Here is a 27,392-nt window from a genome sequence, read left to right as displayed (position 1 = left end):
GCACTTTTTAGTACTCTCTGGCCCATGAATGAACAGCCAACTGCAGACAAGGCACTGCTGGAATTCAAAGCCAGGATCTCCTGTTTATTAGACAGGCACTTTGACCAACTAAGCCACAGCGCCAAATGACCTTGATACTGGCTAAATGTTTAATTCCAAAAAAAAAAAAAAAACTAACAACGGTAGCGCTGCATGTGGGAATGTCTGGACTTGAAATATTAAAGTCCAATTGGTTAGGCATTACCACACTATGCTATATAAAGGCATCGTCCAAAGCCCTCTTGAGCAAGCAGCGTTCTTAAGGATTTGAGTTTTGTTAAGAAACCGACTGCTAAACATCCCGCTGCGTAAACACTCGTTACTCTTAACAAAAGCAAACACAAAACCTGTACATAAGGCACTGCTGGGATTCGAACCCAGGATCTCCTGTTTACTAGACAGGCGCTTTGACCAACTAAGCCACAGCGCCAACGCTGAATAGTAGGCAAGACGTTTTTGCACACAGAGACTAAAAAAAGACAGCAAGTCTTAAAATGGCAAGCAAAGAGGTTGTTTAACTCTATTTGTCGCACTATTCATTACGCCTCAAAGCTATACAATTGTATAATTCATTCCGGTGAGCTCCATAAAACAAGCACACGCACCACCTGGACTAAGGCGCTGCTGGGATTTGAGCCCAGGATCTCCTGTTTACAAGACAGGCGCTTTGACCAGCTAAGCCACAGCGCCACAGAAATTCACAGTAAGAGACATTTGCCCGATAACAAAAATCGAAGAAGAAAAAATAATACACAACAAAAACCAGCATGTCAGGATGCAGAAAATGCTGACAAGCCGGACGCGGTCCTTTAGAGTCTGGATGATCATGTCTCAAGCCTGACCATGTCATCCAAACCCAGAGTCAGCTCGGAAAATGGAAATCAGGACAAACATATGCTATCGGCCATTGAAAGAGTTTCAGATCAGAAAGCCACTTTCCCATAATCTGAGGGAAAGGTGCAGTTTGGATTTGAACCTAGCACCTGCTGTTCCCAAGACAGGTGCTCTGGCCAACTTAGTCTTAACACTAAAAGAAAAAACTTCTGGATACGATACTTCCAAACGCAGTTTCATCTAAGACAGTGGGGGGGGGGAAGCAAAAATTACTGTGCTTTCTACTCAGTTACTTTGAACATGCATAAAGAGGCTCTTGTACGACAAATCCAAAAGGCGTGATCTCAACAATAGGTGGCAGTTACTTTTCCCCAAAACCACAGGTTGCCGACGAGTCATTCCTCAAGCCCACTAGGCCCTACACCGTTTTCTAATCTCCCTTATTTAAAACAGCTCAATTAAGTCATCTGCTTTATTGTAGAGTACCCCTAGTATCTGAGCCTGCACTGCGCAATGAAAGAAAGAAGCAAAACGGGATGGACAGATGCCTAAAATGTTAGAAACGCACCACACCTTAAGTCAGTGAAGAAAAAGTGGAAAGCTTGCGACTCCAGTGGGACTCGAACCCACAACCTTTGAATGGCTCAGCTCACAACCTAGAAGTCCAATGCGCTATCCATTGCGCCACAGAGCCTAAGTGCTCTGCTTCCTCTAGAACTGTTGGACAGAAAGCACTTTTTAGTACTCTCTGGCCCATGAATGAACAGCCTACTGCGGACAAGGCACTGCTGGAATTCAAAGCCAGGATCTCCTGTTTATTAGACAGGCACTTTGACCAACTAAGCCACAGCGCCAAATGACCTTGATACTGGCTAAATGTTTAATTCCAAAAAAAAAAAAAAAAACTAACAACGGGAGCGCAGCATGTGGGAATGTCTGGACTTGAAATATTAAAGTCCAATTGGTTAGGCATTACCACACTATGCTATATAAAGGCATCGTCCAAAGCCCTCTTGAACGAGCAGCGTTCTTAAGGATTTGAGTTTTGTTAAGAAACCGACTGCTAAACATCCCGCTGCGTAAACACTCGTTACTCTTAACAAAAGCAAACACGAAACCTGTACATAAGGCACTGCTGGGATTTGAACCCAGGATCTCCTGTTTACTAGACAGGCGCTTTGACCAACTAAGCCACAGCGCCAACGCTGAATAGGAGGCAAGACGTTTTTGCACACAGAGACTAAAAAAAGACAGCAAGTCTTAAAATGGCAAGCAAAGAGGTTGTTTAACTCTATTTGTCGCACTATTCATTATGCCTCAAAGCTATACAATTTTATAATTCATTCCGGTGAGCTCTATTTAACATTATTAATCTATCATTATTAATCATCTATGTAACATTAATTACAACAACACAATTATTATATGATTGTTATAGATGTTATATGACGTTGTTTGTTAAGATTAATGTTAGCCGACCAAGCACACTGTACAGTTTTACTACAAACATTTTAATGCAGTTATTATACATTACTTCACTTTATATTGTCATTTACTACCATAGTTACAATAATGCCCGTGCATTATTCTCACACATTAATCAATCACTTCACTAATAATAAATATAAGGATCAATTCATCAGTCATTAATTATAAACAAATAGTATAATAACGCTCACATATCACTACATCACTAATCATAAACTTATCTAATAATGCTCACGCATAATACATCACTAATCATAAAGCATAAAACAATATGGATCACGCATGATTGCATCACTAATAATAAACCAATAATATAAGGGTCACAATTTAATCCATCACTAATAATAATAACATTATTATTAGTGATGGATTGATGTGTGACCCTTATATTGTTGGTTTATTATTAAAGATGCAATCATGCATGATCCATATTAATTAATTAATAACTGCATTAAAATGTTTGTAGTAAAACTGTACAGTTTGCTTGGTCGGCTAACATTAATCTTACCAAATAACGTTATAAAACATCTATAACAATCATATAATAATTATTTTGTAGTAATTAACGTTACTGTAATGGTTATTCATTTAAACCACCTTGTTAAAAAAATACTTACTTTGCAATTGGTTTCCGAATTAATCCGCAACGAAATCTTTTATTACAGTACAAATCATGGATGGTATAAGGGCTCTGATTGGCCATAGCGTTCATTGTAACTCAGAACACGATTGGCTGCCTTAACCAAGAATAGGGTGAATCTTGGTTCCAGCTCACAAAGTGATTGGCCGGTGTGACCAAGAATAACCACGACTTACAAGTGGCAGTATGAGCTAACCGGCCACTTACTGCCAAGCTTAATAAAAGTCTTCCAGTTGGTGCTGCCCAGGCTAAAGAAAAAAAATATAAAAAAAATATATATATAAAACGGCCTTGCCAGAAAGTAGCAGAATGTCAATACAAGGCGGTGGCAATGTGCATTGATTTCTGAGTAACTCATCATTCGGCATGCAGGGCTCCTCACACGTTTACTGGAGCAGGACCAGGTAGGGCCTTCAGTCACCTGCCCCTTGTGCACAAAATAGAACAACAGCACTGTTTTACAACCCCGGGATCGAACCAGGGACCTTTAGATCTTCAGTCTAACGCTCTCCCAACTGAGCTATTTCAACTGCCTTTTCACAAGTATCCTGCAGCATTCATGTCTGTGAGACTAAGCAGAATCCTGAAATGCCTCTGAGGCCTTAAAGGGTAAAATTTTAGCCAGTACGGGGATCGAACCCACAACCTTGGTGTTATTAGCACTACGGTCTAACCAGCTGAGCTAACAGGCCACTTTCTGCCATGTTTGTTAAAAAGCTCAAAGTAACTGTCAATTTCTTCAAGAGATAAGAATGCTATTCCAGCTTTTTTTGTGCGGTGCTGGTAAAAAAACAAGGTCCCACCAAGATTTGAACTCGAATCGCTGGATTCAGAGTCCAGAGTGCTAACCATTACACCATGGAACCTCAAGTCTTCTGCTTGGTGCTGCTCGGGCTAAAGAGAAAATAATGTAAAAAAGAAAACGGCCTTGCCAGAAAGTAGCAGAATGTCAATACAAGGCAGTGCCAATGTGCATTGATTTCTGAGTAACTCGTCATTCGGCATGCAGGGCTCCTCACACGTTTACAGGAGCAGGACCAGATAGGGCCTTCAAAAGAAAAGCGCACTATTCCAGGCATTTTGACGACTAAACGGCGGGCAGGGCAAAGAGGCCACCACAGAGCAAATGTGATCTTTTTTTTCTATTTTGACCACGTCGAAAATCGCCAATTATTGATTGCTTTGAGGGGAATTAGCTCATGGTTAAGCGCTCGCTTTGCATGGGAGAGGTAGCGGGAACAATGACTGCATTCTCCACCTCTGTTTTCATGCCTTTTTACATTGGCTTTTATTGCAAAGCTGGTGGCACCTTGAGGGTTTAAAGCGAAACTACTTACGTCAGCTTTGCCGGTTTCTGTGTAGTACATATCATTGCAACCCTTCAGAAGCCCTATCAAGTCACAGTTTTCTTTTATTCAGCAGCGTGTCCGCAGTGGGACATCAAAGCGCTAAATACATAGCATTATAGAGTGCTGTCGATCAGGCCATTGGAATCATCGCCAGAAGCAACGTGACCATCTGGGAGGAAGATAGTGTTTTGGTCAAGTGGAAGCAGGTGGACTTAAGGGTGAAGCAGCTAGGCTTTTTGGGTGACTTTCAGTCACCTGACCCTTGTGCACAAAAAAGAATAACATCACTGTTTTGCCGAAACCCAGGATCGAACCAGGGACCTTTAGAACTTCAGTTTAACACTCTCCCAACTGAGCAATTTCAGCTGCCTTTTCACAAGAATCCTGCAGCATTCGTGTCTGTGAGGCTAAGCAGAATCCTGAAATGCCTCTGAGGCCTTAAAGGGTAAAAGTTTGTCCAGCACGGGGATAGAACCCGCGACCTTGGCGTTATTAGCACCGCGCTCTAACCAGCTGAGCTAACCGGCCACTTTCTGCCATGTTTGCTAAAAAGCTCAGAGTAACTGCCATTTTCTTCAAGAGATAAGAATGCTATTCCAGCTTTTTTTGTGCGGTGCTGGTAAAAAAACAAGGTTCCACCGAGATTTGAACTCGGATCGCTGGATTCAGAGTCCAGAGTGTTAACCATTACACCATGGAACCTCAAGTCTCCTGCTTGGTGCTGCCCGGGCCAAAGAGAAAATAATGTAAAAAAAAAAAAAAGAAAACGGCCTTGCCAGAAAGTAGCAGAATGTCAATACAAGGCAGTGCCAATGTGCATTGATTTCTGAGTAACTCGTCATTCGGCATGCAGGGCTCCTCACACGTTTACTGGAGCAGGACCAGGTAGGGCCTTCAAAAGAAAAGCGCACTATTCCAGGCATTTTGATGACTAAACGGCAGGCAGGGCAAAGAGGCCACCACAGAGCAAATGTGATCTTTTTTTTCTATTTTGACCACGTCGAAAATCGCCAATTATTGATTGCTTTGAGGGAAATTAGCTCATGGTTAAGCGCTCGCTTTGCATGGGAGAGGTAGCGGGAACAATGACTGCATTCTCCACCTCTGTTTTCATGCCTTTTTACATTGGCTTTTATTGCAAAGCTGGTGGCACCTTGAGGGTTTAAAGCGAAATTACTTACGTCAGCTTTGCCGGTTTCTGTGTAGTACATATCATTGCAACCCTTCAGAAGCCCTATCAAGTCACAGTTTTCTTTTATTCAGCAGCGTGTCCGCAGTGGGACATCAAAGCGCTAAATACATAGCATTATAGAGTGCTGTCGATCAGGCCATTGGAATCATCGCCAGAAGCAACGTGACCATCTGGGAGGAAGATAGTGTTTTGGTCAAGTGGAAGCAGGTGGACTTAAGGGTGAAGCAGCTAGGCTTTTTGGGTGACTTTCAGTCACCTGACCCTTGTGCACAAAATAGAACAACATCACTGTTTTGCCGAATCCCAGGATCGAACCAGGGACCTTTAGATCTTCAGTTTAACGCTCTCCCAACTGAACAATTTCAGCTGCCTTTTCACAGGAATCCTGCAGCATTCGTGTCTGTGAGACTAAGCAGAATCCTGAAATGCCTCTGAGGCCTTAAAGGGTAAAACTTTGGCCAGTACGGGGATCGAACCCACGACCTTGGCGTTATTAGCACCTTGCTCTAACCAGCTGAGCTAACCAGCCACTTTCTGCCATGTTTGCTAAAAAGCTCAGAGTAACTGTCATTTTCTTCAAGAGATTAGAATGCTATTCCAGCTTTTTTGGTGTGGTGCTGGTAAAAAAACAAGGTCCCATCGAGATTTGAACTCGGATCGCTGGATTCAGAGTCCAGAGTGCTAACCATTACACCATGGAACCTCAAGTCTCCTGCTTGGTGCTGCCCGGGCCAAAGAGAAAATAATGTAAAAACAAAACAAAAAAAAAAGAAAACGGCCTTGCCAGAAAGTAGCAGAATGTCAATACAAGGCAGTGCCAATGTGCATTGATTTCTGAGTAACTCGTCATTCGGCATGCAGGGCTCCTCACACGTTTACTGGAGCAGGACCAGGTAGGGCCTTCAAAAGAAAAGCGCACTATTCCAGGCATTTCGACGACTAAACGGCAGGCAGGGCAAAGAGGCCACCACAGAGCAAATGTGATCTTTTTTTTCTATTTTGACCACATCGAAAATCGCCAATTATTGATTGCTTTGAGGGAAATTAGCTCATGGTTAAGTGCTCGCTTTGCATGGGAGAGGTAGCGGGAACAATGACTGCATTCTCCACCTCTGTTTTCATGCCTTTTTACATTGGCTTTTATTGCAAAGCTGGTGGCACCTTGAGGGTTTAAAGCGAAACTACTTACGTCAGCTTTGCCGGTTTCTGTGTAGTACATATCATTGCAACCCTTCAGAAGCCCTATCAAGTCACAGTTTTCTTTTATTCAGCAGCGTGTCCGCAGTGGGACATCAAAGCGCTAAATACATAGCATTATAGAGTGCTGTCGATCAGGCCATTGGAATCATCGCCAGAAGCAACGTGACCATCTGGGAGGAAGATAGTGTTTTGGTCAAGTGGAAGCAGGTGGACTTAAGGGTGAAGCAGCTAGGCTTTTTGGGTGACTTTCAGTCACCTGACCCTTGTGCACAAAATAGAACAACATCACTGTTTTGCCTAAACCCAAGATCGAACCAGGGACCTTTAGATCTTCAGTTTAACGCTCTCCCAACTGAACAATTTCAGCTGCCTTTTCACAAGAATCCTGCAGCATTCGTGTCTGTGAGACTAAGCAGAATCCTGAAATGCCTCTGAGGCCTTAAAGGGTAAAACTTTGGCCAGTACGGGGATCGAACCCGCGACCTTGGCGTTATTAGCACCACGCTCTAACCAGCTGAGCTAACCGGCCACTTTCTGCCATGTTTGCTAAAAAGCTCAGAGTAACTGTCATTTTCTTCAAGAGATAAGAATGCTATTCCAGCTTTTTTTGTGCGGTGCTGGTAAAAAAACAAGGTTCCACCGAGATTTGAACTCGGATCGCTGGATTCAGAGTCCAGAGTGCTAACCATTACACCATGGAACCTCAAGTCATCTGCTTGGTGCTGCCCGGGCCAAAGAGAAAATAATGTAAAAACAAAAAAAAAAAGAAAACGGCCTTGACAGAAAGTAGCAGAATGTCAATACAAGGCAGTGCCAATGTGCATTGATTTCTGAGTAACTCGTCATTCGGCATGCAGGGCTCCTCACACGTTTACTGGAGCAGGACCAGGTAGGGCCTTCAAAAGAAAAGCGCACTATTCCAGGCATTTTGACGACTAAACGGCAGGCAGGGCAAAGAGGCCACCACAGAGCAAATGTGATCTTTTTTTCTATTTTGACCACGTAGAAAATCTCCAATTATTGATTGCTTTGAGGGGAATTAGCTCATGGTTAAGCGCTCGCTTTGCATGGGAGAGGTAGCGGGAACAATGACTGCATTCTCCACCTCTGTTTTCATGCCTTTTTACATTGGCTTTTATTGCAAAGCTGGTGGCACCTTGAGGGTTTAAAGCGAAACTACTTACGTCAGCTTTGCCGGTTTCTGTGTAGTACATATCATTGCAACCCTTTAGAAGCCCTATCAAGTCACAGTTTTCTTTTATTCAGCAGCGTGTCCGCAGTGGGACATCAAAGCGCTAAATACATAGCATTATAGAGTGCTGTCGATCAGGCCATTGGAATCATCGCCAGAAGCAACGTGACCATCTGGGAGGAAGATAGTGTTTTGGTCAAGTGGAAGCAGGTGGACTTAAGGGTGAAGCAGCTAGGCTTTTTGGGTGACTTTCAGTCACCTGACCCTTGTGCACAAAATAGAATAACATCACTGTTTTGCCGAAACCCAGGATTGAACCAGGGATCTTTAGAACTTCAGATTAACACTCTCCCAACTGAACAATTTCAGCTGCCTTTTCACAAGAATCCTGCAGCATTCGTGTCTGTGAGGCTAAGCAGAATCCTGAAATGCCTCTGAGGCCTTAAAGAGTAAAACTTTGGCCAGTACGGGGATCGAACCCGCGACCTTGGCGTTATTAGCACCACGCTCTAACCAGCTGAGCTAACCGGCCACTTTCTGCCATGTTTGCTAAAAAGCTCAGCGTAACTGTCATTTTCTTCAAGAGATAAGAATGCTATTCCAGCTTTTTTTGTGCGGTGCTGGTAAAAAAACAAGGTCCCATCAAGATTTGAACTCGGATCGCTGGATTCAGAGTCCAGAGTGCTAACCATTACACCATGAACCTCAATTCATCTGCTTGGTGCTGCCCGGGCCAAAGAGAAAATAATGTAAAAACAAAAAAAAAAAAAGAAAACGGCCTTGACAGAAAGTAGCAGAATGTCAATACAAGGCAGTGCCAATGTGCATTGATTTCTGAGTAACTCGTCATTCGGCATGCAGGGCTTCTCACACGTTTACTGGAGCAGGACCAGGTAGGGCCTTCAAAAGAAAAGCACACTATTCCAGGCATTTTGACGACTAAACGGCAGGCAGGGCAAAGAGGCCACCACACAGCAAATGTGATCTTTTTTTCTATTTTGACCACGTAGAAAATCGCCAATTATTGATTGCTTTGAGGGGAATTAGCTCATGGTTAAGCGCTCGCTTTGCATGGGAGAGGTAGCGGGAACAATGACTGCATTCTCCACCTCTGTTTTCATGCCTTTTTACATTGGCTTTTATTGCAAAGCTGGTGGCACCTTGAGGGTTTAAAGCGAAACTACTTACGTCAGCTTTGCCGGTTTCTGTGTAGTACATATCATTGCAACCCTTCAGAAGCCCTATCAAGTCACAGTTTTCTTTTATTCAGCAGCGTGTCCGCAGTGGGACATCAAAGCGCTAAATACATAGCATTATAGAGTGCTGTCGATCAGGCCATTGGAATCATCGCCAGAAGCAACGTGACCATCTGGGAGGAAGATAGTGTTTTGGTCAAGTGGAAGCAGGTGGACTTAAGGGTGAAGCAGCTAGGCTTTTTGGGTGACTTTCAGTCACCTGACCCTTGTGCACAAAATAGAATAACATCACTGTTTTGCCGAAACCCAGGATTGAACCAGGGATCTTTAGAACTTCAGATTAACACTCTCCCAACTGAACAATTTCAGCTGCCTTTTCACAAGAATCCTGCAGCATTCGTGTCTGTGAGGCTAAGCAGAATCCTGAAATGCCTCTGAGGCCTTAAAGAGTAAAACTTTGGCCAGTACGGGGATCGAACCCGCGACCTTGGCGTTATTAGCACCACGCTCTAACCAGCTGAGCTAACCGGCCACTTTCTGCCATGTTTGCTAAAAAGCTCAGCGTAACTGTCATTTTCTTCAAGAGATAAGAATGCTATTCCAGCTTTTTTTGTGCGGTGCTGGTAAAAAAACAAGGTCCCATCAAGATTTGAACTCGGATCGCTGGATTCAGAGTCCAGAGTGCTAACCATTACACCATGAACCTCAATTCATCTGCTTGGTGCTGCCCGGGCCAAAGAGAAAATAATGTAAAAACAAAAAAAAAAAAAGAAAACGGCCTTGACAGAAAGTAGCAGAATGTCAATACAAGGCAGTGCCAATGTGCATTGATTTCTGAGTAACTCGTCATTCGGCATGCAGGGCTTCTCACACGTTTACTGGAGCAGGACCAGGTAGGGCCTTCAAAAGAAAAGCACACTATTCCAGGCATTTTGACGACTAAACGGCAGGCAGGGCAAAGAGGCCACCACACAGCAAATGTGATCTTTTTTTCTATTTTGACCACGTAGAAAATCGCCAATTATTGATTGCTTTGAGGGGAATTAGCTCATGGTTAAGCGCTCGCTTTGCATGGGAGAGGTAGCGGGAACAATGACTGCATTCTCCACCTCTGTTTTCATGCCTTTTTACATTGGCTTTTATTGCAAAGCTGGTGGCACCTTGAGGGTTTAAAGCGAAACTACTTACGTCAGCTTTGCCGGTTTCTGTGTAGTACATATCATTGCAACCCTTCAGAAGCCCTATCAAGTCACAGTTTTCTTTTATTCAGCAGTGTGTCCGCAGTGGGACATCAAAGCGCTAAATACATAGCATTATAGAGTGCTGTCGATCAGGCCATTGGAATCATCGCCAGAAGCAACGTGACCATCTGGGAGGAAGATAGTGTTTTGGTCAAGTGGAAGCAGGTGGACTTAAGGGTGAAGCAGCTAGGCTTTTTGGGTGACTTTCAGTCACCTGACCCTTGTGCACAAAATAGAACAACATCACTGTTTTGCCGAATCCCAGGATCGAACCAGGGACCTTTAGATCTTCAGTTTAACGCTTTCCCAACTGAACAATTTCAGCTGCCTTTTCACAGGAATCCTGCAGCATTCGTGTCTGTGAGACTAAGCAGAATCCTGAAATGCCTCTGAGGCCTTAAAGGGTAAAACTTTGGCCAGTACGGGGATCGAACCCACGACCTTGGCGTTATTAGCACCACGCTCTAACCAGCTGAGCTAACCTACCACTTTCTGCCATGTTTGCTAAAAAGCTCAGAGTAACTGTCATTTTCTTCAAGAGATTAGAATGCTATTCCAGCTTTTTTGGTGTGGTGCTGGTAAAAAAACAAGGTCCCATCGAGATTTGAACTCGGATCGCTGGATTCAGAGTCCAGAGTGCTAACCATTACACCATGGAACCTCAAGTCTCCTGCTTGGTGCTGCCCGGGCCAAAGAGAAAATAATGTAAAAACAAAAAAAAAAAAAGAAAACGGCCTTGACAGAAAGTAGCAGAATGTCAATACAAGGCAGTGCCAATGTGCATTGATTTCTGAGTAACTCGTCATTCGGCATGCAGGGCTCCTCACACGTTTACTGGAGCAGGACCAGGTAGGGCCTTCAAAAGAAAAGCGCACTATTCCAGGCATTTTGATGACTAAACGGCAGGCAGGGCAAAGAGGCCACCACAGAGCAAATGTGATTTTTTATTTTTATTTTGACCACATCGAAAATCGCCAATTATTGATTGCTTTGAGGGAAATTAGCTCATGGTTAAGCGTCGCTTTGCATGGGAGAGGTAGCGGGAACAATGACTGCATTCTCCACCTCTGTTTTCATGCCTTTTTACATTGGCTTTTATTGCAAAGCTGGTGGCACCTTGAGGGTTTAAAGCGAAACTACTTACGTCAGCTTTGCCGGTTTATGTGTAGTACATATCATTGCAACCCTTCAGAAGCCCTATCAAGTCACAGTTTTCTTTTATTCAGCAGCGTGTCCGCAGTGGGACATCAAAGCGCTAAATACATAGCATTATAGAGTGCTGTCGATCAGGCCATTGGAATCATTGCCAGAAGCAACGTGACCATCTGGGAGGAAGATAGTGTTTTGGTCAAGTGGAAGCAGGTGGACTTAAGGGTGAAGCAGCTAGGCTTTTTGGGTGACTTTCAGTCACCTGACCCTTGTGCACAAAATAGAATAACATCACTGTTTTGCCAAAACCCAGGATTGAACCAGGGATCTTTAGAACTTCAGATTAACACTCTCCCAACTGAACAATTTCAGCTGGCTTTTCACAAGAATCCTGCAGCATTCGTGTCTGTGAGACTAAGCAGAATCCTGAAATGCCTCTGAGGCCTTAAAGGGTAAAACTTTGGCCAGTACGGGGATCGAACCCGCGACCTTGGCGTTATTAGCACCACGCTCTAACCAGCTGAGCTAACCGGCCACTTTCTGCCTTGTTTGCTAAAAAGCTCAGCGTAACTGTCATTTTCTTCAAGAGATAAGAATGCTATTCCAGCTTTTTTTGTGCGGTGCTGGTAAAAAAACAAGGTACCACCGAGATTTGAACTCGGATCGCTGGATTCAGAGTCCAGAGTGCTAACCATTACACCATGGAACCTCAAGTCTCCTGCTTGGTGCTGCCCGGGCCAAAGAGAAAATAATGTAAAAACAAAACAAAAAAAAAAGAAAACGGCCTTGCCAGAAAGTAGCAGAATGTCAATACAACGCAGTGCCAATGTGCATTGATTTCTGAGTAACTCGTCATTCGGCATGCAGGGCTCCTCACACGTTTACTGGAGCAGGACCAGGTAGGGCCTTCAAAAGAAAAGCGCACTATTCCAGGCATTTCGACGACTAAACGGCAGGCAGGGCAAAGAGGCCACCACAGAGCAAATGTGATCTTTTTTTTCTATTTTGACCACATCGAAAATCGCAAATTATTGATTGCTTTGAGGGAAATTAGCTCATGGTTAAGCGCTCGCTTTGCATGGGAGAGGTAGCGGGAACAATGACTGCATTCTCCACCTCTGTTTTCATGCCTTTTTACATTGGCTTTTATTGCAAAGCTGGTGGCACCTTGAGGGTTTAAAGCGAAACTACTTACGTCAGCTTTGCCGGTTTCTGTGTAGTACATATCATTGCAACCCTTCAGAAGCCCTATCAAGTCACAGTTTTCTTTTATTCAGCAGTGTGTCCGCAGTGGGACATCAAAGCGCTAAATACATAGCATTATAGAGTGCTGTCGATCAGGCCATTGGAATCATCGCCAGAAGCAACGTGACCATCTGGGAGGAAGATAGTGTTTTGGTCAAGTGGAAGCAGGTGGACTTAAGGGTGAAGCAGCTAGGCTTTTTGGGTGACTTTCAGTCACCTGACCCTTGTGCACAAAATAGAACAACATCACTGTTTTGCCTAAACCCAAGATCGAACCAGGGACCTTTAGATCTTCAGTTTAACGCTCTCCCAACTGAACAATTTCAGCTGGCTTTTCACAAGAATCCTGCAGCATTCGTGTCTGTGAGACTAAGCAGAATCCTGAAATGCCTCTGAGGCCTTAAAGGGTAAAACTTTGGCCAGTACGGGGATCGAACCCGCGACCTTGGCGTTATTAGCACCACGCTCTAACCAGCTGAGCTAACCGGCCACTTTCTGCCATGTTTGCTAAAAAGCTCAGAGTAACTGTCATTTTCTTCAAGAGATAAGAATGCTATTCCAGCTTTTTTTGTGCGGTGCTGGTAAAAAAACAAGGTTCCACCGAGATTTGAACTCGGATCGCTGGATTCAGAGTCCAGAGTGCTAACCATTACACCATGGAACCTCAAGTCTCCTGCTTGGTGCTGCCCGGGCCAAAGAGAAAATAATGTAAAAAAGAAAAAAAAAAAAAAGAAAACGGCTTTGCCAGAAAGTAGCAGAATGTCAATACAAGGCAGTGCCAATGTGCATTGATTTCTGAGTAACTCGTCATTCGGCATGCAGGGCTCCTCACACGTTTACTGGAGCAGGACCAGGTAGGGCCTTCAAAAGAAAAGCGCACTATTCCAGGCATTTTGATGACTAAACGGCAGGCAGGGCAAAGAGGCCACCACAGAGCAAATGTGATCTTTTTTTTCTATTTTGACCACGTCGAAAATCGCCAATTATTGATTGCTTTGAGGGAAATTAGCTCATGGTTAAGCGCTCGCTTTGCATGGGAGAGGTAGCGGGAACAATGACTGCATTCTCCACCTCTGTTTTCATGCCTTTTTACATTGGCTTTTATTGCAAAGCTGGTGGCACCTTGAGGGTTTAAAGCGAAACTACTTACGTCAGCTTTGCCGGTTTCTGTGTAGTACATATCATTGCAACCCTTCAGAAGCCCTATCAAGTCACAGTTTTCTTTTATTCAGCAGCGTGTCCGCAGTGGGACATCAAAGCGCTAAATACATAGCATTATAGAGTGCTGTCGATCAGGCCATTGGAATCATCGCCAGAAGCAACGTGACCATCTGGGAGGAAGATAGTGTTTTGGTCAAGTGGAAGCAGGTGGACTTAAGGGTGAAGCAGCTAGGCTTTTTGGGTGACTTTCAGTCACCTGACCCTTGTGCACAAAATAGAACAACATCACTGTTTTGCCGAATCCCAGGATCGAACCAGGGACCTTTAGATCTTCAGTTTAACGCTCTCCCAACTGAACAATTTCAGCTGCCTTTTCACAAGAATCCTGCAGCATTCGTGTCTGTGAGACTAAGCAGAATCCTGAAATGCCTCTGAGGCCTTAAAGGGTAAAACTTTGGCCAGTACGGGGATCGAACCCGCGACCTTGGCGTTATTAGCACCACGCTCTAACCAGCTGAGCTAACCGGCCACTTTCTGCCATGTTTGCTAAAAAGCTCAGAGTAACTGTCATTTTCTTCAAGAGATAAGAATGCTATTCCAGCTTTTTTTGTGCGGTGCTGGTAAAAAAACAAGGTTCCACCGAGATTTGAACTCGGATCGCTGGATTCAGAGTCCAGAGTGCTAACCATTACACCATGGAACCTCAAGTCTCCTGCTTGGTGCTGCCCGGGCCAAAGAGAAAATAATGTAAAAAAAAAAAAAAAAAAGAAAACGGCCTTGACAGAAAGTAGCAGAATGTCAATACAAGGCAGTGCCAATGTGCATTGATTTCTGAGTAACTCGTCATTCGGCATGCAGGGCTCCTCACACGTTTACTGGAGCAGGACCAGGTAGGGCCTTCAAAAGAAAAGCACACTATTCCAGGCATTTTGACGACTAAACGGCAGGCAGGGCAAAGAGGCCACCACAGAGCAAATGTGATCTTTTTTTTCTATTTTGACCACGTCGAAAATCGCCAACTATTGATTGCTGTGAGGGGAATTAGCTCAAATGGTTAAGCGCTCGCTTTGCATGCGAGAAGAAGCGGGAACAATGACTGCATTCTCCACCTCTGTTTTCATGCCTTTTTAAAGCGAAAAGGTTTAAAGTGAAACTCTCCTGATTTAATCATCACCAGAAGCGACGTGACCATCTGGAAGTAAGATAGCTTTTTGGTGAAGTGGAAGCAGTTGGACTTAAGGGTGCAGCAGCTAGGCTTTTTGGGTGACTTTCGGTCACCTAACTCTTGTGCCCAAAACTGAAAAACAACACTACTTTACCGAACCCTGGTTCTAACCAGGGACCTTTAGATATTCAGTCTAACACTCTCCCAACTAAGCTATTTCAGCTGCCGTTTCATAGTTTTTTTGCAGCGTAGACGTGTGTAAGACAGAGCAGAGCCCTTAAATGCATCTGAGGCCTAAGAGGGTAAGAGCTTGGCCAGTACAGGGATCGAATCCACAACCTTGCCGTTATTACCACCATAGTCTAACCAGCTAAGCTAACCAGCCACTTCCTGCCTAAAGCACTAGAAAGCCCAGAGTAAATGTCATTCCCTGGCCTTCAAGAGATTAACATTCTATTCCAGCTTTTTTTTGTGCGGTGCTGGCAAAATAACAGGTCCCACTGAAATTTTAACTCAGATCGCTGGATTCAGAGTGGTCACCATTACACCATGGAACCTCAAGCTTGTTGTGTGGTGCTGTCAAAGCTGTAGGGAATGAATAAAAAAAAACGGCCTTGCAGGAAAGTAGCAGAATGTCAATCCAAGGTGGTGCCAATGTGCATTGATTTCTGAGTAACTGAGTCATTCTGAGTCATTCGGCATGCAGGGCTCCTCACACGTTTACTGGTGCAGGAATAGGTAGGGCTTTAAAAGAAAAGCGCACTATTCCAGGCAATTTGACGACTAAACGGCGGGCAGGGCAAAGAGGCCACCACAGAGCAGATGTGATCTTTTTTTTTTTTTTTTTGACCACGCCAAAAACTACCAATTTGAATTTTTCTGAGGGGAATTAGCTCAAATGGTAGAGCGCTCGCTTAGCATAGGAAGGGGTCCAATCTTCACGCTCACTCGCAAGCGAACAAGCCGCAAAAACAGGGAAAAATGCGACAAATTTCGCTTGCAGTAGTGTTCGCGGCTTTGTGACTGTGCATAATGTGGTATTTTAGTTGCATATTGCATGTCACTCTAAATGTCATTTTTTGCGTGCTGGATTCGAACACACGATCTGTGTAACACAATATCCAATCAGTGTCGGTTTTAGCGGAGCCAATCAGCTGCGCTCTTATTGAAATTTTACTGATGTAACACAGGCAATTATATTGATATTACTATTATTATGTGGATATTGTTCTTAAAAAGCATATTACGTTAATTAAAAATGAATGCAAATGTTTCAATTAAACATATGTATGCATGTTTATGTATATATAAGTATATTATATATATTTATTTATTAATATATAAATATATACTATACTATATATATATATATATATATATATATATATATATATATATATATATATATATATATATATATATTAATATATGTTATATTTCTTTATGTAATAACTTTAAATGAATGCACACAAAAACAAGTAATATGCAAAATGGTTTATTAAAATGAATACAAATATTAAAATCGCAAAACAATTTTAAAAATATAAAAAACAAAATAAAAACATATCTTAATATATAAACTGTATAATATACAATAAATAAAAACAATACAATATATATTTATTTATTGTGCACATATATTAAAACAATATTATATATATATATATATTTACTTATTATACACATTATATAAAAACAATACTCTATATATATATATTTAGTTTTATATACACAATATATTAAACAATAATATAAATACATAATAAAATGCAAGAGTGGGGGCACGTAATATATAAAATATAGTATTTAAGCAATGTATAAAATTTTATTTTTTTAAAGAAATATAAATATATTTTTACATAAAATGCACACAAATATTAAATAAGTACACACAAGACAAAATAAGAGTGGGCCTATAAGTGCCACTTTAAAATGCTAAATATTAACACACAAAAATTAAATAAAATGAGAGAGAGAGAGTACCCATGTAACATTTACAAAAATATATACAGCAATTTGTCCTTTATTCTGGAGCTGGAGTTTGTCCTTTATTTTGCTGGCGCTGTTCTGCCAACCAGTCCTCTAAGGACAAATCGGCTATGGCCAAACTCCTTAGTCTTTGGTTGCTCACATTAGCTGCAAACACTTTTCTTCTCCTGTTCCCGTCTGCGCCTGTTTCTCTGGGTGTAACGGGACACAGGAACAGCAGGCGCAGGTGGAGCAGGTGCAGGTGGAGGAACAGCAGGTGCAGGTGGAGCAGGTGCAGGTGGAGGAACAGCAGGTGCAGGTGGAGCAGGTGCAGGTGGAGGAACAGCAGGTGCAGGTGAAGCTGGGACTGCACTGGATGTTGGTGCAGCAAATGATGGAATCACCATTGACACACTCATGTCTGGGTTAAAAACAAGTGTGCCAAACAATGATCCAGGTCCTGAAATAGGCTGCACAACATCTGGTGCTGTGGGGGGTGGTGCAATGGGGCACACCGTGCTGGGGGTCGGTGGAAAGGAGCACACCGTGGTGGGGGCAGATACAATGAGGCGCACTGTGGTGGGGGCCGGCGCAATAGGGCGCACTGTGGTGGAGGCTGGTATGATGGGGCACACTGTGGTAGAGGCTGGCGAGATGGGGCGCACTGTGGTGAAGGTCGGTGTGACGGGGCACACCATGGTAGGGGCTGGTGCAATGTGGCAGACTGTGGTGGGGGTTGGCGTGATTGGGCATACCGTCGTGGGGGCCGGTGGAAAGGAGCAAACCGTGGTGACATCCGGCAGGAAGGAGCAAACTGTGGTGGTTGCAGAAGCAGACTTTTGACCAGGTCGAAGAAGAGGTGCCTGTCCTTCTTTATTTGGAGGAAAGACAAACTTGTGTTTGGGGCCTGATGTTGTCGGTGCCTCGTCCAATTTTCCCCTCGGCAAAGGAAGCTGCGTATCTGCCACAGCAATTGGATCAAGTGGAGTCAGTCCCTGAGTGAGTACACTCATTTCCTGATCCTTTTGCCTCCGTTGAAACCTGATAATAAATGATATGTATTATTCATTTATATTAATTTAGAAGTATTCAGGTAATCTAAAGAAAATAATGTGCTTTGCTTACCACTGAATGAGCGTCTTCTGATTTAGCTCAAAAAGCTGGATCACTGTTTCATCCATCAGCCTGCGACTGCCAAGCACCAGATCACGGATGTGGTGGTAATCGGTCAGTATTGATCACGGCAGGGGTCATCCTCATACAGCACTTGAACTGTGATGTCCTCCATGATCTCCTACTCAAACCCGTCATCTTGTAGATCCTCGTCATGTACTTCCTCCACCAGCCTGTCTTCCTCCTCTGGGTTCTGGAGCACCGGAGTCAGGGTTTTGCCGGTCTGGCTGTAAAGGTGCTCCATTCCCAGCAATTCACCTTAAAAAAATAAAACAATTAAAAAAACATATATTAAATAAAACTAATGATAAAATAAACATTTAGATTACCATTTTGTGTAGTACATTAAAAGCTTAATTAATAACTTCCATAACAACTAATTAATGGATTTCTTGCCTGTATATGCTCCAGGAGGGTGATAACGGTTATCCCAGGGCTTGCGTCCTGAGACATATCTTTTGGTGGACAATGAGCATTGTGTTTTTCCTCTCTCTCTCTCCCTGCAGGTAACTGTGTCCACCTGGTAGCAATCATTGGATCTTTCTAGAGTGGAGAGAGAGTATTTAACCTGAGCTGCACTTCAAACCAGTGTTGGTGGTGTCAAGTGCAGTGGCAGAGCTTTTCTCCAAATTCAGACCTGACTCATGAGGTGAACGGATCAATTCTTTTTCCGGCTCTAAATGCGTATGATTGGCCCATGATGAATGAGTGACTCAGACGCGATAGAGGACTCAAGAGATGAACGGATCAATTCCGACCACAACCCAAACCTTGCCTACTTGTAAATTACTGATGTGGAGACTGCATAGCTCAGTCGGTAGAGCATCAGACTTTTAATCTGAGGGTCCAGGGTTCAAGTCCTTGTTCGGGCATGTGACGCTCATTTTGTGGAGCCACAGCTTTTGCCGTTGAGCTATCGCTTGATGAAAGTTTCATCTGGATGCACAATATGTGTACTAGGCATAAAGTAATGGCGGTACAGTCAGTCTTGTAGTCGTGGCTGAGTGGTTAAGGCGATGGACTAGAAATCCATTGGGGTATCCCCGCGTAGGTTTGAATCCTGCCGACTACGTCCTCCGTGTTTTTAAAATTTCAGCAGTCGTCAATTGTTTGCATTTCCATTGTTTCTTGGGAAAAGCGTTGTGCTGGTAGGAGGAGAAAAACAACAGAGTGTTCTCACTGAAGAGAAAGGGGCTTATCACACGGAGGAACATACCACACATAGGTCACAAGGGCTGTTTCGTAGCTCGCCGTGATCGTATAGTGGTTAGTACTCTGCGTTGTGGCTGCAGCAACCCCAGTTCGAATCCGGGTCACGGCAGGCTTTTCAAGGTGACATTGGTGTCGCACTCTGTGTTGCCATCCGTTACCTCCAGCCTTCTTTTAGTGCAGGCTGTGCTAATGGCACGTCCTGAATGTTTACGTTTTCCTAAAGTGTGGAAGACTAAGGCATGGAAGGAATCTTTTCAATTGTTGAGTGTCCATTCATTGCCACAACAGCAGAAAGACATTCTGCAGTTATCATTGATCTATTTAATGTCTCCTACATGACATGAAGTTCAAACTATTGTGTTGTACTGATGTCTACACCTACAAAAACCATAAACCCAACCTCAAAGTAACCTGTCGTGTTTAAGCAACATCCACACCAACCATAAGCTTAAAACCCCATGTCACGGTAAACTTTAGTGTACTGTGAAGGTCTGCGCCGACCACAACCCAAACCTTGCCTACTTGTAAATTACTGTTGTGGAGCCCGGATAGCTCAGTCGGTAGAGCATCAGACTTTTAATCTGAGGGTCCAGGGTTCAGGTCCCTGTTCGGGCGTGTGACGCTTGTTTTGTGGAGCCACAGCTTTTGCCGTTGAGCTATCGCTTGATGAAAGTTTCATCTGGATGCACGATATGTGTACTAGGCATAAAGAAATGGCAGTACAGGCAGTCTTGTAGTTGTGGCCGAGTGGTTAAGGCGATGGACTTGAAATCCGTTGGGATCTCCCCGCGCAGGTTTGAATCCTGCCGACTACGTCCTCCCCCTTTTTAAAATTGCAGCAGTCGTCAATTGTTTGCATTTCCATTGTTTCTTGGGAAAAGCGTTGTGCTGGTAGGAGGAGAAAAACAACAGAGTGTTCTCACTAAAGAGAAAGGGGCTTATCACAGGGAGGAACATACCACACAAAGGTAACAAGGGCTGTTTTGTAGCTCGCCGTGCTCGTATAGTGGTTAGTACTCTGTGTTGTGGCTGCAGCAACCCCGGTTCGAATCCAGGTCACGGCAGGCTTTTCAAGGTGACATTGGTGTCGCACTCTGTGTTGTCATCCGTTACCTCCAGCCTTCTTTTAGTGCAGGCTGTGCTAATGGCACGTCCTGAATGTTTACGTTTCCTAAAGTGTGGAAGACTAGGGATTCGATATAAGAGAAATAGGATCTTTGATGCCAGCATGCTGTGTAGATAAGTACTGATCAAGTCACGCTTCTAAGGCAAGGAAGGAATCTTTTCAATTGTTGAGTGTCCATTCATTGCCACAACAGCAGAAAGACATTCTGCAGTTATCATTGATCTATTTAATGTCTCCTACATGACATTAAGTTCAAACTATTGTGTTGTACTGATGTCTACACCTACAAAAACCATAAACCCAACCTCAAAGTAACCTGTCGTGTTTTAGCAACCTCCACACCAACCATAAGCTTAAAACCCCATCTCACGGTAAACTTTAGTGTACTGTAAAGGTCTGCGCCGACCACAACCCAAACCTTGCCTACTTGTAAATTACTGTTGTGGAGCCCGGATAGCTCAGTCGGTAGAGCATCAGACTTTTAATCTGAGGGTCCAGGGTTCAAGTCCCGGTTCGGGCGTGTGACACTCATTTTGTGGAGCCACAGCTTTTGCCGTTGAGCTATCGCCTGATGAATGTTTCATCTGGATGCACAATATGTGTACTAGGCATAAAGAAATGGCGGTACAGACAGTCTTGAAGTCGTGGCCGAGTGGTTAAGGCGATGGACTTGAAATCCATTGGGGTCTCCCCGCGCAGGTTCGAATCCTGCCGACTACGTCCTCCCCCTTTTTAAAATTGCAGCAGTCGTCAATTGTTTGCATTTCCATTGTTTCTTGGGAAAAGCGTTGTGCTGGTAGGAGGAGAAAAACAACAGAGTGTTCTCACTGAAGAGAAAGGGGCTTATCACAGGGAGGAACATACCACACATAGGTCACAACGGCTGTTTCATAGCTCGCCGTGATCGTATGGTGGTTAGTACTCTGCGTTGTGGCTGCAGCAACCCCGGTTCGAATCCGGGTCATGGCAGGTTTTTCAATGTGTCAATAGCCGCGTTTCCACTATCGTGCCTAAAGCGAGCGAGCCAGGGCGAGCCAAGGCCAGTGGGGTTTCCACTGTCACTTCCGTGGCCTAATCAGGCCAAAGCGGGGCTTTCTTGGGGCCAGCGGCTGGCCTTTTTCGGCCCGCCGAATACCTTGGGCCAAGGAGGGCCAGCTGGGGCTTCGGGGCGGAGTGAAAGGAGAGGCGGGCAGTTTTCTGATTGCACATGAGTACATGCGCCAAACAAATAAAGAAATAAGGGAAAGAAAACATCTAGCCTTATAGTCTGGGGTCCTTTTGCGTATGATCACCCTTATGTTTCCCTTTTAAATGTAAGGCTGCTGCATAAAATAATAAAGTAGTTTTAATTTATAGTGACGTTCTTTGCTGCGTCCTCCTTTATGTTTCAATAACGCATAATAATCTTTACACCATATTAAAAACACATCAGACAGTAAAGGTTTTCGAGAGTTTTTGTCAAGTTTAAAATGTTTGTTTGTTTGTGCACGTTTAGATGCCTGTATGTGTGTGTGAGACCGGGCAAAAGCGCTCCTTCACAGCTCTGTTATGCCGCGAGCGGCTTTTTTCTTCATTTATTTTGGAGATAATACACATATAAATACAACAGAAAGACATAAACTTAACAAAATACGTGCCCACTTTCGTAGACTTTAAACAATATATTGTCATATCTTGATAAAATAGCCTAAGGTAGCCTATATTGAAATTAATTTAAAGAATTACAAATATCGGATATATATATAATCACATTAAATAAATTAACCAATATAAAATAAACAAAAGCTAACTATAGCAATGTAGGTAGCCTATATACAATATACAAATCAAACCGTTTTAAAGCCACACATAGCCTAACTTTCATTTTGCAAAGACCTGTCTGAAAAAAAAAAAAGATTTTCGATATTTTTTAAAAACAATAAACACCGGAGAAGGTTTGAAATATTTATATAAAGTAAATATTTATATAAGTAAATATTTATAAAGTATTTGGATACGATGATATTAATCAAATCGCGCAAACAGAGCAATATTTGGGTGAGTGAAAGCAGAATCTCCTATACCTTTTTTTCTGTCACTCAGTCCTGCGCAGCACTCGCTGCTTTAAACGCATATGGGGGAAAGTCCAAACACAAAATGTGTTCTATATCCTCAAACAACTGTTTATGTTTTTATTTGACGTGGTTAAATTTATAAATGAAACTTTAAATGATGAGTTTTAGTGAATAGCTGCCGAGCGCAACAAATAGCCTATGGCTATATTTTATTAGGCTACTCGCTCTTGTGCTGAAAACTTAACACGACTTCTATCAACACGAGGATGTTAAAATATACATGCCATATCGAGTTATAAAGGAGAATTTCTGTGGCTTTATATTATGGATGTGTGCGCTCTCTGTGATGGGTCCCTGCGTTAGTGGCGAGAGCACTCCATGCACAATGCAGTCGGTCGGCGAGTAAACAAATGTAATAAATGGAAATACACAGGTCTGTGCGTATAGACATATAATGTACTGCTGTACAGTAACGTGTCGTTTGTTTGTTTCGGTTGTCTTCATTTTAATGGTTTCGTTTCGTGATGATTTATGGTGTGCTTTATCTGCCTGATTCCCGCTGAAGTGGGCGGGTTGTGTGACGTTTGATTCGGGGACGTTCTGTGGGCGGTGTTTGCGTGACGCGCTGTGAGCTTTAGCCCGACAGTGGAAACGCGACATGATATCAGCCTCATTTCTCAACCTCCCGGGCTATTGGCCCGCCCCAGCCCGATTAAAGCCCTGGCTCGCACTGGCCCGATAGTGGAAATGCGGCTATTGGTGTCGCACTCTGTGTTGCCATCCGTTATCTCCAGCCTTCTTTTAGTGCAGGCTGTGCTAATGGCACGTCCTGAATGTTTACGTTTCCTAAAGTGTGGAAGACTAGGGATATGATATAAGAGAAATAGGATCTTTGATGCCAGCATGCTGTGTAGATAAGTACTGATCAAGTCACGCTTCTAAGGCATGGAAGGAATCTTTTCAATTGTTGAGTGTCCATTCATTGCCACAACAGCAGAAAGACATTCTGCAGTTATCATTGATCTATTTAATGTCTCCTACATGACATGAAGTCCAAACTATTGTGTTGTACTGATGTCTACACCTACAAAAACCATAAACCCAACCTCAAAGTAACCTGTCGTGTTTTAGCAACCTCCACACCAACCATAAGGTTAAAACCCCATCTCACGGTAAACTTTAGTGTACTGTAAAGGTCTGGGCCGACCACAACCCAAACCTTGCTTACTTGTAAATTACTGTTGTGGAGCCCGGATAGCTCAGTCGGTAGAGCATCAGACTTTTAATCTGAGGGTCCAGGGTTCAAGTCCCTGTTCGGGCGTGTGACGCTCATTTTGTGGAGCCACAGCTTTTGCCGTTGAGCTATCGCTTGATGAAAGTTTCATCCGGATGCACAATATGTGTACTAGGCATAAAGAAATGGAGGTACGGACAGTCTTGTAGTCGTGGCTGAGTGGTTAAGGCGATGGACTTGAAATCCATTGGGGTCTCCCCGCGCAGCTTCGAATCCTGCCGACTACGTCCTCCCCCTTTTTAAAATTGCAGCAGTCGTCAATTGTTTGCATTTCCATTGTTTCTTGGGAAAAGCGTTGTGCTGGTAGGAGGAGAAAAACAACAGAGTGTTCTCACTGAAGAGAAAGGGGCTTATCACAGGGAGGAACATACCACACATAGGTCACAACGGCTGTTTCATAGCTCGCCGTGATCGTATAGTGGTTAGTACTCTGCATTGTGGCCGCAGCAACCCCGGTTCGAATCCGGATCACGGCAGGTTTTTCAAGGTGACATTGGTGTCGCACTCTGTGTTGCCATCCGTTACCTCCAGCCTTCTTTTAGTGCAGGCTGTGCTAATGGCACGTCCTGAATGTTTACGTTTCCTAAAGTGTGGAAGACTAGGGATATGATATAAGAGAAATAGGATCTTTGATGCCAGCATGCTGTGTAGATAAGTACTGATCAAGTCACGCTTCTAAGGCATGGAAGGAATCTTTTCAATTGTTGAGTGTCCATTCATTGCCACAACAGCAGAAAGACATTCTGCAGTTATCATTGATCTATTTAATGTCTCCTACATGACATAAAGTCCAAACTATTGTGTTGTACTGATGTCTACACCTACAAAAACCATAAACCCAACCTCAAAGTAACCTGTCGTGTTTTAGCAACCTCCACACCAACCATAAGGTTAAAACCCCATCTCACGGTAAACTTTAGTGTACTGTAAAGGTCTGGGCCGACCACAACCCAAACCTTGCTTACTTGTAAATTACTGTTGTGGAGCCCGGATAGCTCAGTCGGTAGAGCATCAGACTTTTAATCTGAGGGTCCAGGGTTCAAGTCCCTGTTCGGGCGTGTGACTCTCATTTTGTGGAGCCACAGCTTTTGCCGTTGAGCTATCGCTTGATGAAAGTTTCATCCGGATGCACAATATGTGTACTAGGCATAAAGAAATGGCGGTACAGACAGTCTTGTAGTCGTGGCCGAGTGGTTAAGGCGATGGACTTGAAATCCATTGGGGTCTCCCCGCGCAGGTTTGAATCCTGCCGACTACGTCCTCCCCCTTTTTAAAATTGCAGCAGTCGTCAATTGTTTGCATTTCCATTGTTTCTTGGGAAAAGCGTTGTGCTGGTACGAGGAGAAAAACAACAGAGTGTTCTCACTGAAGAGAAAGGGGCTTATCACAGGGAGGAACATACCACACATAGGTCTCAACGGCTGTTTCATAGCTCGCCGTGATCGTATAGTGGTTAGTACTCTGCGTTGTGGCCGCAGCAAATCCGGGTCACGGCAGGTTTTTCAAGGTGACATTGGTGTCGCACTCTGTGTTGCCATCCGTTATCTCCAGCCTTCTTTTAGTGCAGGCTGTGCTAATGGCACGTCCTGAATGTTTACGTTTCCTAAAGTGTGGAAGACTAGGGATATGATATAAGAGAAATAGGATCTTTGATGCCAGCATGCTGTGTAGATAAGTACTGATCAAGTCACGCTTCTAAGGCATGGAAGGAATCTTTTCAATTGTTGAGTGTCCATTCATTGCCACAACAGCAGAAAGACATTCTGCAGTTATCATTGATCTATTTAATGTCTCCTACATGACATGAAGTCCAAACTATTGTGTTGTACTGATGTCTACACCTACAAAAACCATAAACCCAACCTCAAAGTAACCTGTCGTGTTTTAGCAACCTCCACACCAACCATAAGGTTAAAACCCCATCTCACGGTAAACTTTAGTGTACTGTAAAGGTCTGGGCCGACCACAACCCAAACCTTGCTTACTTGTAAATTACTGTTGTGGAGCCCGGATAGCTCAGTCGGTAGAGCATCAGACTTTTAATCTGAGGGTCCAGGGTTCAAGTCCCTGTTCGGGCGTGTGACTCTCATTTTGTGGAGCCACAGCTTTTGCCGTTGAGCTATCGCTTGATGAAAGTTTCATCCGGATGCACAATATGTGTACTAGGCATAAAGAAATGGCGAAACGGACAGTCTTGTAGTCGTGGCCGAGTGGTTAAGGCGATGGACTTGAAATCCATTGGGGTCTCCCTGCGCAGGTTCGAATCCTGCCGACTACGTCTTCCCCCTTTTTAAAATTGCAGCAGTCGTCAATTGTTTGCATTTCCATTGTTTCTTGGGAAAAGCGTTGTGCTGGTAGGAGGAGAAAAACAACAGAGTGTTCTCACTGAAGAGAAAGGGGCTTATCACAGGGAGGAACATACCACACATAGGTCTCAACGGCTGTTTCATAGCTCGCCGTGATCGTATAGTGGTTAGTACTCTGCGTTGTGGCTGCAGCAACCCCGGTTCGAATCCGGGTCACGGCAGGTTTTTCAAGGTGACATTGGTGTCGCACTCTGTGTTGCCATCCGTTATCTCCAGCCTTCTTTTAGTGCAGGCTGTGCTAATGGCACGTCCTGAATGTTTACGTTTCCTAAAGTGTGGAAGACTAGGGATATGATATAAGAGAAATAGGATCTTTGATGCCAGCATGCTGTGTAGATAAGTACTGATCAAGTCACGCTTCTAAGGCATGGAAGGAATCTTTTCAATTGTTGAGTGTCCATTCATTGCCACAACAGCAGAAAGACATTCTGCAGTTATCATTGATCTATTTAATGTCTCCTACATGACATGAAGTCCAAACTATTGTGTTGTACTGATGTCTACACCTACAAAAACCATAAACCCAACCTCAAAGTAACCTGTCGTGTTTTAGCAACCTCCACACCAACCATAAGGTTAAAACCCCATCTCACGGTAAACTTTAGTGTACTGTAAAGGTCTGGGCCGACCACAACCCAAACCTTGCTTACTTGTAAATTACTGTTGTGGAGCCCGGATAGCTCAGTCGGTAGAGCATCAGACTTTTAATCTGAGGGTCCAGGGTTCAAGTCCCTGTTCGGGCGTGTGACTCTCATTTTGTGGAGCCACAGCTTTTGCCGTTGAGCTATCGCTTGATGAAAGTTTCATCCGGATGCACAATATGTGTACTAGGCATAAAGAAATGGCGAAACGGACAGTCTTGTAGTCGTGGCCGAGTGGTTAAGGCGATGGACTTGAAATCCATTGGGGTCTCCCTGCGCAGGTTCGAATCCTGCCGACTACGTCTTCCCCCTTTTTAAAATTGCAGCAGTCGTCAATTGTTTGCATTTCCATTGTTTCTTGGGAAAAGCGTTGTGCTGGTAGGAGGAGAAAAACAACAGAGTGTTCTCACTGAAGAGAAAGGGGCTTATCACAGGGAGGAACATACCACACATAGGTCTCAACGGCT

General features: G+C 43.8%; 1 protein-coding gene and 39 non-coding genes across 40 annotated transcripts; 14 read left to right on the top strand and 26 right to left on the bottom strand.

Annotated features, from left to right (window-relative positions):
• Positions 1-49: 49 nt before the first annotated feature.
• trnai-aau (transfer RNA isoleucine (anticodon AAU)) lies at positions 50-123 on the bottom strand. Its single transcript has one exon. It is a non-coding gene; the product is annotated as a tRNA-Ile (tRNA).
• Positions 124-395: 272 nt separating this feature from the next.
• Positions 396-469, bottom strand: trnat-agu (transfer RNA threonine (anticodon AGU)). Its single transcript has one exon. It is a non-coding gene; the product is annotated as a tRNA-Thr (tRNA).
• Positions 470-655: 186 nt separating this feature from the next.
• trnat-ugu (transfer RNA threonine (anticodon UGU)) lies at positions 656-729 on the bottom strand. The gene has a single exon. It is a non-coding gene; the product is annotated as a tRNA-Thr (tRNA).
• A 749-nt stretch (positions 730-1,478) lies between these two features.
• Positions 1,479-1,567, bottom strand: trnar-ucu (transfer RNA arginine (anticodon UCU)). Its single transcript is given in 2 exon segments — positions 1,479-1,514; positions 1,531-1,567. It is a non-coding gene; the product is annotated as a tRNA-Arg (tRNA).
• An 86-nt stretch (positions 1,568-1,653) lies between these two features.
• trnai-aau (transfer RNA isoleucine (anticodon AAU)) lies at positions 1,654-1,727 on the bottom strand. Its single transcript has one exon. It is a non-coding gene; the product is annotated as a tRNA-Ile (tRNA).
• A 273-nt stretch (positions 1,728-2,000) lies between these two features.
• Positions 2,001-2,074, bottom strand: trnat-agu (transfer RNA threonine (anticodon AGU)). The gene has a single exon. It is a non-coding gene; the product is annotated as a tRNA-Thr (tRNA).
• Positions 2,075-3,455: 1,381 nt separating this feature from the next.
• Positions 3,456-3,531, bottom strand: trnaf-gaa (transfer RNA phenylalanine (anticodon GAA)). The gene has a single exon. It is a non-coding gene; the product is annotated as a tRNA-Phe (tRNA).
• Positions 3,532-3,795: 264 nt separating this feature from the next.
• On the bottom strand, positions 3,796-3,867 carry trnaq-cug (transfer RNA glutamine (anticodon CUG)). The gene has a single exon. It is a non-coding gene; the product is annotated as a tRNA-Gln (tRNA).
• Positions 3,868-4,643: 776 nt separating this feature from the next.
• On the bottom strand, positions 4,644-4,716 carry trnaf-gaa (transfer RNA phenylalanine (anticodon GAA)). Its single transcript has one exon. It is a non-coding gene; the product is annotated as a tRNA-Phe (tRNA).
• An 88-nt stretch (positions 4,717-4,804) lies between these two features.
• On the bottom strand, positions 4,805-4,878 carry trnai-aau (transfer RNA isoleucine (anticodon AAU)). Its single transcript has one exon. It is a non-coding gene; the product is annotated as a tRNA-Ile (tRNA).
• A 102-nt stretch (positions 4,879-4,980) lies between these two features.
• trnaq-cug (transfer RNA glutamine (anticodon CUG)) lies at positions 4,981-5,052 on the bottom strand. Its single transcript has one exon. It is a non-coding gene; the product is annotated as a tRNA-Gln (tRNA).
• A 945-nt stretch (positions 5,053-5,997) lies between these two features.
• On the bottom strand, positions 5,998-6,071 carry trnai-aau (transfer RNA isoleucine (anticodon AAU)). The gene has a single exon. It is a non-coding gene; the product is annotated as a tRNA-Ile (tRNA).
• Positions 6,072-6,173: 102 nt separating this feature from the next.
• trnaq-cug (transfer RNA glutamine (anticodon CUG)) lies at positions 6,174-6,245 on the bottom strand. The gene has a single exon. It is a non-coding gene; the product is annotated as a tRNA-Gln (tRNA).
• A 952-nt stretch (positions 6,246-7,197) lies between these two features.
• On the bottom strand, positions 7,198-7,271 carry trnai-aau (transfer RNA isoleucine (anticodon AAU)). Its single transcript has one exon. It is a non-coding gene; the product is annotated as a tRNA-Ile (tRNA).
• A 102-nt stretch (positions 7,272-7,373) lies between these two features.
• trnaq-cug (transfer RNA glutamine (anticodon CUG)) lies at positions 7,374-7,445 on the bottom strand. Its single transcript has one exon. It is a non-coding gene; the product is annotated as a tRNA-Gln (tRNA).
• A 947-nt stretch (positions 7,446-8,392) lies between these two features.
• trnai-aau (transfer RNA isoleucine (anticodon AAU)) lies at positions 8,393-8,466 on the bottom strand. The gene has a single exon. It is a non-coding gene; the product is annotated as a tRNA-Ile (tRNA).
• A 1,122-nt stretch (positions 8,467-9,588) lies between these two features.
• On the bottom strand, positions 9,589-9,662 carry trnai-aau (transfer RNA isoleucine (anticodon AAU)). Its single transcript has one exon. It is a non-coding gene; the product is annotated as a tRNA-Ile (tRNA).
• Positions 9,663-10,784: 1,122 nt separating this feature from the next.
• On the bottom strand, positions 10,785-10,858 carry trnai-aau (transfer RNA isoleucine (anticodon AAU)). Its single transcript has one exon. It is a non-coding gene; the product is annotated as a tRNA-Ile (tRNA).
• Positions 10,859-10,960: 102 nt separating this feature from the next.
• trnaq-cug (transfer RNA glutamine (anticodon CUG)) lies at positions 10,961-11,032 on the bottom strand. Its single transcript has one exon. It is a non-coding gene; the product is annotated as a tRNA-Gln (tRNA).
• Positions 11,033-11,981: 949 nt separating this feature from the next.
• Positions 11,982-12,055, bottom strand: trnai-aau (transfer RNA isoleucine (anticodon AAU)). The gene has a single exon. It is a non-coding gene; the product is annotated as a tRNA-Ile (tRNA).
• A 102-nt stretch (positions 12,056-12,157) lies between these two features.
• trnaq-cug (transfer RNA glutamine (anticodon CUG)) lies at positions 12,158-12,229 on the bottom strand. The gene has a single exon. It is a non-coding gene; the product is annotated as a tRNA-Gln (tRNA).
• A 952-nt stretch (positions 12,230-13,181) lies between these two features.
• trnai-aau (transfer RNA isoleucine (anticodon AAU)) lies at positions 13,182-13,255 on the bottom strand. The gene has a single exon. It is a non-coding gene; the product is annotated as a tRNA-Ile (tRNA).
• Positions 13,256-13,357: 102 nt separating this feature from the next.
• Positions 13,358-13,429, bottom strand: trnaq-cug (transfer RNA glutamine (anticodon CUG)). Its single transcript has one exon. It is a non-coding gene; the product is annotated as a tRNA-Gln (tRNA).
• A 952-nt stretch (positions 13,430-14,381) lies between these two features.
• trnai-aau (transfer RNA isoleucine (anticodon AAU)) lies at positions 14,382-14,455 on the bottom strand. Its single transcript has one exon. It is a non-coding gene; the product is annotated as a tRNA-Ile (tRNA).
• A 102-nt stretch (positions 14,456-14,557) lies between these two features.
• On the bottom strand, positions 14,558-14,629 carry trnaq-cug (transfer RNA glutamine (anticodon CUG)). The gene has a single exon. It is a non-coding gene; the product is annotated as a tRNA-Gln (tRNA).
• A 2,264-nt stretch (positions 14,630-16,893) lies between these two features.
• On the bottom strand, positions 16,894-18,285 carry LOC137490432 (uncharacterized). Its single transcript, XM_068218664.2, has 2 exons — positions 18,185-18,285; positions 16,894-18,100 (listed from the first exon to the last, which is right to left on the bottom strand). The coding sequence occupies exons 1-2, from the start codon at positions 18,238-18,240 to the stop codon at positions 17,224-17,226; spliced, it is 933 nt and encodes a 310-aa protein (XP_068074765.1). The 5' UTR covers positions 18,241-18,285; the 3' UTR covers positions 16,894-17,223.
• Positions 18,286-19,222: 937 nt separating this feature from the next.
• trnas-aga (transfer RNA serine (anticodon AGA)) lies at positions 19,223-19,304 on the top strand. The gene has a single exon. It is a non-coding gene; the product is annotated as a tRNA-Ser (tRNA).
• A 682-nt stretch (positions 19,305-19,986) lies between these two features.
• trnak-uuu (transfer RNA lysine (anticodon UUU)) lies at positions 19,987-20,059 on the top strand. The gene has a single exon. It is a non-coding gene; the product is annotated as a tRNA-Lys (tRNA).
• Positions 20,060-20,177: 118 nt separating this feature from the next.
• On the top strand, positions 20,178-20,259 carry trnas-uga (transfer RNA serine (anticodon UGA)). Its single transcript has one exon. It is a non-coding gene; the product is annotated as a tRNA-Ser (tRNA).
• Positions 20,260-21,017: 758 nt separating this feature from the next.
• On the top strand, positions 21,018-21,090 carry trnak-uuu (transfer RNA lysine (anticodon UUU)). The gene has a single exon. It is a non-coding gene; the product is annotated as a tRNA-Lys (tRNA).
• Positions 21,091-21,208: 118 nt separating this feature from the next.
• trnas-uga (transfer RNA serine (anticodon UGA)) lies at positions 21,209-21,290 on the top strand. Its single transcript has one exon. It is a non-coding gene; the product is annotated as a tRNA-Ser (tRNA).
• Positions 21,291-23,872: 2,582 nt separating this feature from the next.
• Positions 23,873-23,945, top strand: trnak-uuu (transfer RNA lysine (anticodon UUU)). Its single transcript has one exon. It is a non-coding gene; the product is annotated as a tRNA-Lys (tRNA).
• Positions 23,946-24,063: 118 nt separating this feature from the next.
• trnas-uga (transfer RNA serine (anticodon UGA)) lies at positions 24,064-24,145 on the top strand. Its single transcript has one exon. It is a non-coding gene; the product is annotated as a tRNA-Ser (tRNA).
• Positions 24,146-24,903: 758 nt separating this feature from the next.
• trnak-uuu (transfer RNA lysine (anticodon UUU)) lies at positions 24,904-24,976 on the top strand. The gene has a single exon. It is a non-coding gene; the product is annotated as a tRNA-Lys (tRNA).
• Positions 24,977-25,094: 118 nt separating this feature from the next.
• Positions 25,095-25,176, top strand: trnas-uga (transfer RNA serine (anticodon UGA)). The gene has a single exon. It is a non-coding gene; the product is annotated as a tRNA-Ser (tRNA).
• A 747-nt stretch (positions 25,177-25,923) lies between these two features.
• trnak-uuu (transfer RNA lysine (anticodon UUU)) lies at positions 25,924-25,996 on the top strand. The gene has a single exon. It is a non-coding gene; the product is annotated as a tRNA-Lys (tRNA).
• A 118-nt stretch (positions 25,997-26,114) lies between these two features.
• Positions 26,115-26,196, top strand: trnas-uga (transfer RNA serine (anticodon UGA)). The gene has a single exon. It is a non-coding gene; the product is annotated as a tRNA-Ser (tRNA).
• A 177-nt stretch (positions 26,197-26,373) lies between these two features.
• On the top strand, positions 26,374-26,445 carry trnah-gug (transfer RNA histidin (anticodon GUG)). Its single transcript has one exon. It is a non-coding gene; the product is annotated as a tRNA-His (tRNA).
• A 509-nt stretch (positions 26,446-26,954) lies between these two features.
• On the top strand, positions 26,955-27,027 carry trnak-uuu (transfer RNA lysine (anticodon UUU)). Its single transcript has one exon. It is a non-coding gene; the product is annotated as a tRNA-Lys (tRNA).
• Positions 27,028-27,145: 118 nt separating this feature from the next.
• On the top strand, positions 27,146-27,227 carry trnas-uga (transfer RNA serine (anticodon UGA)). The gene has a single exon. It is a non-coding gene; the product is annotated as a tRNA-Ser (tRNA).
• Positions 27,228-27,392: the final 165 nt, after the last annotated feature.

This window comes from Danio rerio, chromosome 4, assembly GCF_049306965.1.
Source record: "Danio rerio strain Tuebingen ecotype United States chromosome 4, GRCz12tu, whole genome shotgun sequence".
NCBI lineage: Eukaryota > Metazoa > Chordata > Actinopteri > Cypriniformes > Danionidae > Danio > Danio rerio.
This window is presented reverse-complemented; position numbering and strand designations above follow the sequence as displayed.

Bases quoted from the DNA above. Each gene is read 5' to 3' on its own strand.
- LOC137490432 (XM_068218664.2), bottom strand. From the start codon at position 18,240: ATGGATGAAACAGTGATCCAGCTTTTTGAGCTAAATCAGAAGACGCTC. The intron at 18,101-18,184 runs GTAAGCAAAGCA...ATTTATTATCAG, and splicing joins CAGAAGACGCTCATTCAGTG to GTTTCAACGGAGGCAAAAGG.